The 10,965-nt window shown below is 33.7% G+C and overlaps 1 protein-coding gene across 2 annotated transcripts; it reads right to left on the bottom strand.

Annotated features, from left to right (window-relative positions):
- Positions 1–5,444: 5,444 nt before the first annotated feature.
- On the bottom strand, positions 5,445–9,709 carry LOC149547856 (E3 ubiquitin-protein ligase AIRP2-like). Of its 2 annotated transcripts, XM_089791906.1 has the most exons (6): positions 9,534–9,709; positions 9,188–9,412; positions 7,435–7,585; positions 7,118–7,184; positions 6,784–7,018; positions 5,445–6,439 (listed from the first exon to the last, which is right to left on the bottom strand). In XM_089791906.1, the coding sequence occupies exons 2-6, from the start codon at positions 9,283–9,285 to the stop codon at positions 6,217–6,219; spliced, it is 774 nt and encodes a 257-aa protein (XP_089648032.1). In that variant the 5' UTR covers positions 9,286–9,412; positions 9,534–9,709; the 3' UTR covers positions 5,445–6,216. The 2 variants fall into 2 exon arrangements, with proteins under 2 accessions (XP_089648032.1, XP_089648031.1); XM_089791905.1 differs by lacking the exon at positions 9,534–9,709 and having other exon boundaries at positions 9,188–9,424.
- Positions 9,710–10,965: the final 1,256 nt, after the last annotated feature.

Below are 10,965 nucleotides of genomic sequence, written 5' to 3'. Positions count from 1 at the left end.
AATGTGGCAATTAAACTTAACCCCTTTATCCAATAATCATCATTTACTCATAACTAGTGGGACTAATTAAATTACCAAATTGTTTGATCAATTTACACGTAAATCTCTTACAAAATAATAATACAATAAATTTAGTGATAAATATATAATTATTCTAAGGAAATGTCAAATTCAAAATAAGTATTCATAAAGAAAGATCAATATAATAATACTCAATGACAATTACATGACCACATATTTATTCATTTAATTGATATTATTATTTTAACCCATCAATATGTAGAGTCACAATGACTCTTGATACCGAAATCTAATATTGATGATTGCATAATCATATTTAATAGTTTTTTATATTAAAATATAATTAAAATTTTGAGAGAACCATATACATTTAACCTAAAATATAACTTTAAAGATAAGATATGCTTTCACATTTAAAGAAAAATCATTCAAGGAGAAGTGACTTAGTTTATTTTGGCTAGTAGTGATTGTTCTTTATTAAATTGTGTAGCAATTATCATAAATAATATTTTTAAATAAAATTTGGAACACTCTAAAGTCCACTAGTAAGTTCTGAGCCTTCCATATGAGGTCTTGGATTCAAGCCTACTCAAGCCCCAAGTTGATCTCAAGTCTCATCTATTATCAATTAAAAAAACATTGATAATAAATTTTGTAGATAAATTTTAGAAAAAATAAAGGCAAACAAAAAATAGGGAAAATAATTTATGGAGTCATCTAGCTTTTTTGTCAATAAGCATTGCTCTTGTTTATTACGCTATTTTTTTAAAACATTTTATTTTATTTTTAAGGAGTGTTCCACGAAAGTATGGAGAGATTTCAATTTATTATTTTCTCATAATTAAGATTTGCATGAGAACCCTTCACCTACATAATTTTAAGCATAAAATTACTTAAGTGTTTGCATGGGAACATAGTGTTAGAGATAGGGACAATGATTATCAACACCAACACCTAGGATGCACTACGGAATTGATGTTGTTACTCACATTAAAAAATTATATACTTAGAGATGCTGAATATTGGCTAATTGATGGTGCTTATCCCCATAAATACACTCTATATGCATAGAGATACAAGAAGTGTCTAGACTAAAATGCGTCATAGAATTAATGGTGTTTATCTCCATAAAAAATGATTCTATATAATAAAAACCAAAAGAAGCTATTATCAACATCAAAAATGCACCATTGCAGTAGTAGTGCTTATCTATAAAAATTAATTCTATATAATTAGAGTCGGGCAAAGGTCAACGGGTTTTCAGTCCATTTGGGAAGTTGAAAGGTTCTCAATGAGGCCATCAAAGATCAAGTCTCATGATATTCAACATAACTACTAGTTGATGCATCCTAGTGGATAGCCATTTCTGAGACAATGTGGCCATTGAACTTATCCCCTTTGTCCAAATAAGCATCATTCACTAACAACTAGAGGGCCAGACCAAATTACCAAGAATGATGACGTTTAAACCTCATCTCTTCGCATGAGTTGAAGTGGCACATCCGTTTTACTTGGAAGGCCGTTTGGTCAACACTCTACTCAGAAACGTCACTGGTATTGTTGATAACTTACCACCGCCCTGTCGTGTCATTCAATGTACCCTTAAAAACACTCCACTTCTCACCGTGAACTTACCTATGCAATCTGATTCTGCCAGATTAGATAGCCACCTGCCCATCTCATGCATCGCCTCTTTCCCAGTGTTGTAGGATAAGGATGTTTTTGTTTGTTCCTCTTGTTCTATGCTTGACAACTTGTTTCAAACAAGGTTGCTTTTTTTAAGTGATAGCGGTATTAGGGTTATAATTGGGGGTCCATGTATAAATAGAACTGATTCAAATAAATGGAATCCATCCAAATGGTATATGATGTAACTTTTCTCCATGTTTTTTGTAATCTTTTCCAATTAAATATTTGATTTGGTAAGTGGGTCTTTCATAACTTCCTATTTTTAATAATGTTAATGTTGAAAGTGGAGATTTCAATTATTTTCAAATTACTATTTCATGTATCTATGTAATATTGACTAACATAATGACATTTATTTGAATGATAGAGGACTTTTATTTCTATAAAAAATTAAGAGGTAGGATGTGTAAGATACAAATAATAGTTGTTAGGATGGGTATCTTGATTCTAATTTTTTTTTTGTAAGATTTTGATTTTGATATGGAAAGTAGGTATTTGGCTTTATACTTATCCTTTTCTTTAAAAGGTGATGTAGCAATTGTACTTTGAATTTTTTTGGAATAGAATGGTAAATACTAAATATCATTTGTAAAATAGAGATCTCAAACTTTGCATATATAAACTATTACCACACTATTTTTGTGTCAAATTTTTTGACATGAACATATGTCACTTTTCTTGTTGAAATTCTTTAAAAGGTTCAAATAATTTGTGTCAAAGACAAAGTACATACAAGCTAAGCTCTTAAAGAATGTATGTTTTACATTGTCTAATTATTTAAGTCATCATTAATGAAGATTTTTGCTTTAAACCTCTTTAAATTGGAGCAAATAGCCCTTAGTGAGTGATGTTTATATTGAACTAATAATACCATAAAAATTTCAAGTTTCTCAAAGGAAATTGCAATGCTAAAGGTCATTTGTAAATCTAGAGGGTCTTAAATACAACACATTTTAAGGGCTTAAATAATATGTAATATTTATTTCACATAAGTCACATAGTTAGATTGATTTGAATAACAAATAATGACTTTTTCTTTCTAAGTTCCAAAAACAAGGCTTAAATAATTGTTGCACCATACCGGTGTCTTATGTTATTAGAATAGGATAGTAATATCTTGTAAGATCTCCAACACAACACTTGAAACATCCAAACAATGACTATAATGCATTTATAAGTAATTTTATTAACACAAGTATTTATCACATTCAATCTACACCATCTAAGAGGGAATCTATATCGTAGAAATGCAACTCTCTTTGAAACAGAGATTGTCATTACAATTCCATGTTTTTCATAATAGAATGGTAATACTAAATGTGGTTTGTGAAGTAAAGATACACCACACTTCATACAAATTATGAGTATTGTTTATTATCACAAGCTATGTAGCGTTTGTTTGAATGACATATGTCATTTACTTTTCCTTTTATAAATTCTTGAACTAAGTTCAAGTAAGTGTTGTTTAAGATACATTCACTTGACTTCTATTTTTAAGATACCACTGCTTGAAGCAAAACAAAAGGTGATGGATAAAGAGATAAGTAGTATTCAAGGGAAGGTGTCAAAACTAGAAACAAAGCTGGCCAATTTGGATAAATTGTTCAAACAGCTAGCAGATAATGTGAGTAACCTCTTTAAGAGGAATGAGAGTGACAAGGGCTAGGACTACCCTCCGGGGGCAGAGATTCAGGGACCTAGCAAATGTGCCCATGCTCACTCTAAGAAGAATGAGGAAGTTAGTAAAAAAGACGAGGTGAAGGATGCTACTGAAAACATGCAAACTCTAGTGGACCAGGTTGCTGACCTGATAAAGATTTCTTAGCTGGTTGGTTGCTGTACTTTCGTTGTTTTTTCCAGCTTTGTCTTATGTGACCTCATGACTATTTTTGTTGGAGGTCTATTTCATTGTGTTCCATGCTTTTCTTCTCTGATGTTCTTTTCTCTTGTTTATCTCTAAACTTCTGTTATTGTAAAGGTTTCGGGTCCTTCAAAACCTGTTTTTACTTAATCAAAACATTCACATAACATTGTCCAATTATTTTCACCCCTTCAATGGAGGCCTTTTATTTGTACCTATAGAACACATTCACTTACATTGTCCAATCATTTGCACCCTTTCAATAGAGTTCTTCAATTGCACCCTTTCAATGGAGTTTTTCAATTTGAACCTCTAGCATAAGTCTTTAATGAATGTGTTTTTATTGAACTGATAGTGCCATAACATTTTCAAGTTTCTAAAGTGAAACAACAATGCTAAAAATCATTTACAAATCTGAGGTCTCAACTACAACAACAAAGTAGTTAATATACCACTTCCAATTTATAAATAAATTATATTCACCTAAGCTACAACACTGCACTACTAAAGTCTTTATTATATAAATCTGGGTGGTTTCAGATACAACACATTAAGTGGTCAAATCACGACTAACATATATTCACATAAGCTACATATGAAACATAAATCCTAAAGGTCTTTAATAAATCTAGGAGGTCTCATATGCACACATTGATGTGGTCAAATTATGTCATGGTCTTTTACAAATCCGAGAGGTCTCAAATACAAGGCATTGAAGTGGTCAAATTATGACTCAGATTTATATTTACATATTATGACTCGGATTTATATTCACATACTCGCATAAATTATATGATGATATTTATTTGGATAGCAGATGACGCTTTAAAATTCTGAGAGCTCAGATATCTGTTTCCCAAGATGGTGTACAGGCACTCCAAACTCTCCCCAAAAAACAATCTGGTGAGTTCATGTTTGGCAATTTGTGCTTTATTAAGGTAATGCCAGAAACAATACCATCTTTTCAAAATAGAATGATAATATTAAAATGGGACCTCCAATATTCCAACTATGACTACACTTCATTTATAAGAAGTTTTTATTAACACAGTTAGTTTGGAGGTATACTTTGAATGCCAGCTGACATGACGTTTTCCCTTTCAAAATTTAGAAAGTCAGAATATCAGTGTCTATGAGGGTGTTATATGCACTCTTCGCCGGTGGAATAAATCTGCACCTTACATTGTCAAGTTAATTAACCCCTTTTACAGAAGGCCTTTTCTTTCTATCTATTGGACGTGTTTAATGAATTGAGCTTTTATTGGAATGATGATGCCAATTACAATTCCAAGTTATTAGAATGGTAATGGTAATGATAAAACACATTATTTTATGGTTGTCGGCCTTCTCTTCCTATACATGCGTTCCATTCAGCAACCATTCAATGCCCTCCTGCCTCGCAGTTCTAAGCATACAGTAAGGGTAACCTCTGCTACCGTTCAGATTTTGATTTGCCAATAGTCCTCACCAAATAAATACAGAATTCGACTTCATACTAGATACATTGACTGTAGCGAGATTTTAATCAAATGAAATAGTAAAATGTTTAAATTTATATATGTCACATAGAGAAACAGAGTCGATGGAACACATGTAAGAGGCATAGCATATGTATGTAAAAAAACTACAAATAAAACAGAGACTGGATCACATATGAACATCATAGGTTATCACCATCCACACCAAGTGTAATGACTGCAAATAAAACAACATATGGCCCATCTGATAGCATTCAACAGAACCCTCGCCAATAAGGGAATAGACCATAATACCCTTCTGTCAAAAGATGCAAGCAATAGGCAAGAGCCTACAAGACAACGGTAAATTGTGAGACTCACATTTGGGAGGTCTTGGGTTTGAGTTTACTCTAGCATAACACATAATAATAATTAATCTCATCAATTAATAATAAGTAGATAATCTCTAGGCTTCGGCCCATTACATATCAAAAAAGATTACAAGCAATAATCCTCCAACCAAACAGAGGAGGAGGATATGCATTGACAGCAACCCATTCATCATAGAATATAAAGGCATTGCTTTAAGCAAAACATGCTCAAAGCCTGGTACAAGGTAATAGAGAATTTGATTCCTATACAATTAAAAGATAACACCTTTGAACAGAGAAAGGTCCTGCTTGTACAGCCAATTGGCTGCCTTTATTAATCTCCAGGACTGAAATTCGGGAAGAAAGCATGTCTACAACAATGCTCGTCCAAATGCAACCCAGACAAATAGCGGGCATCTTCAGATCATGTTTACAAGAAGCAAGTTACAAGCTTGCCCATCTTTACAGGCAATCTTCAAGTAAGCTAGTATGTACAAATGGCCATTCAAGCATATAAGAGCAGCACAATATAATAAATCCAGAACACATCATGTTCAGGTGCGCCCTGCTGTACAAGTCAACCTAGACATTGTGTTAAATACACTCTAATGGCTTCCACTTGGGCAGCCAGAACTCCTCCGCTATGTCTGCCTTTTTTCTGCTAACAATGGGGAGATGTAACCATCAAAAAGTGAGCAAAGTAGATGAAGCTTTTCTTCATCCAACAAGACCTGGTAATGCCAGTATCAGAAGCAATGGCAACCTATGAGATAGGAAGAGCAATTCAGGTTGCTAGATGTCAATGATTCCAATAAATTCATTTCATATAGGAATCGTAATGAGCATCATATACATAAAACAAGCTCTCTGGGACTACTAGTGGCAAATTTTCAATATAATTGAAAAGCCTTCTTAAGTTCTCCTTGTTCAACGTTTCCATGTCCACTATTTCACCACTGCTTGTAAACATCCACAAGTCAGTTGAGTTCACTCTTCTCAAGCTATCCCTACAGAATGGACATGATCCAGATCGCATATTCCTGCAGATAGCCAGAAGCACGCACCACTCAAAGCTTGAGAACTATGTATTATGATAAACTTTACTTTGTTTGATATCACCAGCTATTAGTGTACATAGATTTCCACAATCCATCAATGTTCAGAATTCTTGTCTTCTGGATTTAATTGTGTATATATTTATTGCATCAACGTTTTGAATCACACTCCGTGATCCATCATCAAGATGAGAAGAGCTAGAGGAAAACGTTGATACACAATCAAATCCAGAAGACAAGAATTCTGATCACCGGCTATGTCAAAAAGTGGAAGAGAATTTTAGCTTTTAATCTAGCAACCTCATATGCATAGGTTTTATAGTTCATACCAGTCTCGATAGCACCTAATACACATTGAATGGTTGCAAGTGGGTAACACAACTTTTCCATTGGTCTCCATGCATATTCCACATTCTTCTTCACGTTCCAAATCAAGTTCTGAGAGTTTGTTTCTTTCTTCATCAACACTTTTCTTATATCTTTCCATGCAAATTGATCTCTGTTTCTTCTCCTCCTTTTCTGTTAGACCTCCTTCTAGTTGCACTAAGGAAGGATATATGACAGCTGCAGATACAAACCATATCTATTATGTCCTGGCCTTCAAAAACCTCCCTGTTCTCCTTTATTACAAAAAGAAGAAGAAGCAAACAGAAAATTACTTACTGTAGAATTCCCGAAGGCTAGCTTTCCTTTCATGAATTGACATTGTTGTCGTGCCATCTGAAAAGACCTGCCCAAGGCAAAATTCCGTCATATTCGATAGCACAAAGGAAAAGAGTGCCCAATTATTTAGAAGTCAATGCTCTAATTTCTTTTAAACAAGAAACTCTACGGAAGCAGCACATTTGCTTCAAACTTTTAAGTAACAAAAATATCAACATAGTAACATTGGCCTTGACAAAGAAGGCTTTACTATAATTGTGCCAATTTCAATAACAACCCATGAACATCTGATAAAGAAAAGAAACAACACACCACACCTTATATATTAAGATGTGCAGAAGACCTAATGTACTTGCTAGGCTGCAATCAGTCCACTGTACAAGGAAAAGGAACAAAGGAGCCACAGGACTGTAAGACAACCTCATTTGAAGACATGCACCGTCATACTCCCTTGGAAATGCCGATGCCCTGAACCAATTTAAATTTTAGTCAATATCTTAAAATTTTGTTAGGGTATGGCAGGAATCCAAAAAGAAAACAAAATGAGAAGGCAACTAATACAAGATAACAAAATGCTAGGGTATTAGACTTCTTTAGAAAATTTGATATGATTTATTCATAGTCAGATGAATTTCAGAAAAAGCAGAATAAACCGAGATGCTAATTCAATTTCCATTAGTTATTTAAATTTTTTTAATCATGTCAAGCACCTAAAGGATGGTATTTAGAATTCAACAGCACCCCTTATATCGGTGCACTTTGCCAGAACAATGCATCATTAAAAAAGGTTTCATGTTTCCCAAAATAGACAAATTAATTAATTGCATATTTCGAATAGAATGACTTCAGATCATTCACAAGCTAGTAATTTATAGGATTTCAACTTACGAAAAGGACTAGAATATTTTGCCTCCTGAACAGCATTTTACTGCCCACACATCCCACACATTGATGGTAATTCAAGTATATGCAAGCGGCAGGGGGCCTGAGATCTTTGCAGTCAATAAGCATCTTGCCAAGCGCTAAAGACATTTTCCCTATCAAAGGTGACTATCAGGAGTGCAAAGATGAATTACTTAAAAGACCTGTAAAATTTTTTATTGTGAAATATAGGTGTACTTCAAAGGAAGCTTCGAAGTCTTCATAAATAAAGAAGCTTTAAAATACTTTCTATCCCATGAACAGAACCCAGAGCCTCTGGCAGTACCTAAAATCCTGAATGACATGCACATGTTGATACATTCACTGCAATATTTTGCATCTATAATCTATATTTTTATGGCTTTCAGCATTTGGTAATCATAGGACCAAGGCACCTTCAATGAAGAGAGACTGCCTTGTTTATCAGAAAGTCTGCAAATACCCTTGCTTCATTTCATACCCTAATTTATACACTGTGAGGCTTATTTGAGTTTAATTTATTGATATTCAAAAGCTAAACCGGGCTTATCAGGACACTTGTATTCAAAGCCGGGCTGCTAAAGGATATATTCTCCATCAGAGGATACATACTGCTCAATGCATATTACCCTTCAATACTTCGAAAATGAAAAGCCACAAGCTCTCTGCCACCCATTACAATGGCTCCGAAAAGTGAGAAAACATGAAGTATGGCAGGCAGAAAATTTATCGTAGAAAGACAAGATAATAGATAAATAAATGACAATATCATAGCGAATTTTGCCCAAGTAAATGTTGTGGGCATGCCGATCATCAGGTTAGAAAAACACCATAACCTTACTAGTGTGCAAATACAGAAGATTTCAGAAAAAGCACCTGTCATCCACAATGGTAAAAAAATTCGCCTAATTGAATTCCTCAAATGGGTATTATCTTATTTTCCATAAGACAGCAGCTGCGAATTCTTTGTATGAAAATCAGATTCCCTATACTTCCCAGTCCTGTTATGGTTCGCATGGAAAGCCATAACCTCACCCCTCAAATAAATATGTAAAAACACAAGAGTGCACATTTTGCCCTAATTATTATTTAATAGTCTGCGAATTGATAAAGCCATAATTGTGTTAGAACAGAATTTGGGTGACAATTAAGGCTACTGATGAAACTTACAATGTATTCGCATGTTGAATATCTGCTTCCAGAGCTTTAATGGATTCTTTATAAGAATTGGTTTGTTTCTGATTCTCTTCGTGCTGCCAAAGACCCATGTCCTCCTCCGATATGTCCCGCCTCTCAAAATTTCTGCCCTTCTCTGGTTTTGTGAAGAAACTTGAGACACAGCTCAGAAGTTGCCGCTAAAGAATGCAATGCATAATCCACGCCTTTTCCTCTTATCTAAAGATATACATGATGATCATGTAAGCAAAATCCAACATCCACCATAACCATATTCATCTACAACAACTATAATATGTTAATGCTGGCGGCATAATGGAAATCTAAAGATTACTTCCACCTAATCTAGAAGGCCCGCCGTTCTATCCTTTGCTTGAGGGATGTGTTGACTCGGCCAAGCTGCCACAACAAGTAGTGGCGTATCTAATTTGGAGGATTCCGTTTTATATTTACAAAACACAACCCTCCTTCTACTCCAAGTCTCTTCAGCTTACAAATATATTCATTGGACAGCTTGAGAATTTCCCGGGACAACCGTGCTTTGTGATGTATATGCTGATGTAAATAGTGTTTTACTTCTTCTTTTTTTTAATTACAGGATAAACATGTGGGTACTAGTAGTTTCTTAGATGAATAGCAAGGAGAGCGGAGATGCAAGGGATAAGATTAAGGAGTAGACTAATTTTACATTTCTCAAAGTTCTTCAGTAATCAGTGGACTTTTATTAAGGGAATGCATTTTTAAGTAACTTGGTTTCTTTTGTTAAAACTTTTTGTGAATGAAGGTAACTCTTAAAGGATTTGAATAACTGAACTAATTTGTAGATGTTATTAGATTAGATTAGTATTACACAAAGTGCAAAGAAGGAATAAGATCAATATTATATTTATAGGGAATGTAAGGGATAAGATGGGTAAAGTTTTGCAAAGAGGGTAAGGGGTAAGATCAAGAGACTAATTTTACACATTTTTTGTATTCTTCTATTTAAGTTTGTGGAAAGATTTATAAATGGACTTGAGGAATAAGATAGTAAGAGTATTTCACACATTTTTAAAGTGCTTAAATAATAAAAACTAAAATTTTAATAAGTGGAGACATTTTTCAAAGATTTCAACTTCTTGAAAATAGGATTTAGTAGTTGGACTAATCTAGTCTATTTGTGAGTTCTTAAATAATAAGTCAACTTTAAACAAGTGGAAGGAATTTTTGGAGTGTTTCAATTAGTTGAATGTTTGCAAGTGAGGGTAAGAGATAAGATTGAGTGGTCATATTAATTTTCCACATTTCTTAACTTCTTGAATAACAATTTGAATTGTAACTAGGGTGGACCTTTTTCAAAGTATTTCTAAGAGTTTTGCAAATGAGGTGGGAAGCTTAATGGAGATGATTAATAGTGGGGAAAATGCAACATGATTAAGTGTACTTAAAGTACAATACAACCAAGATGGGCAACTCTTGAAGTCTTGATTCTACACTATCTTGAAAATCACCTAGATGCGATGTGTTAAGTGGGCATTCATGTCATTCCTTCTCATTACGAATTGATCAATGTGAATGATTGCTCATAAAGTATAGGTCATTCAGTTAAATATTTATCCAAACATTATAAATTAAATTTGTCTACCCTTCATTAACTAAATTAATACTTAAATTTCTCTACCCTTCATTAGGCTAAACTTTTTTTAGCTTAACACTCCTAATACTTAAATAATACCTTAAAAAACGACAGAACTTCCTTAACAATCGCCCATGCCCACAAAATAACAATATTT

Source organism: Cupressus sempervirens, chromosome 7, assembly GCF_028749045.1.
Source record: "Cupressus sempervirens isolate cs-2001-9-10 chromosome 7, ASM2874904v1, whole genome shotgun sequence".
Classification (NCBI taxonomy): domain Eukaryota; kingdom Viridiplantae; phylum Streptophyta; class Pinopsida; order Cupressales; family Cupressaceae; genus Cupressus; species Cupressus sempervirens.
Note: the sequence above shows the minus strand (reverse complement) of the source record. Positions and strands in the feature narration are given on the sequence as shown.

Coding starts and splice junctions, on each gene's coding strand:
- LOC149547856 (XM_089791906.1), bottom strand. CDS start 9,285: ATGGGTCTTTGGCAGCACGAAGAGAATCAGAAACAAACCAATTCTTAT. Junction 7,019..7,117: donor TAGCCTTCGGGAATTCTACA/GTAAGTAATTTT, acceptor TTGTATCTGCAG/CTGTCATATATCCTTCCTTA. Junction 6,440..6,783: donor ATTAGGTGCTATCGAGACTG/GTATGAACTATA, acceptor GGCTATCTGCAG/GAATATGCGATCTGGATCAT.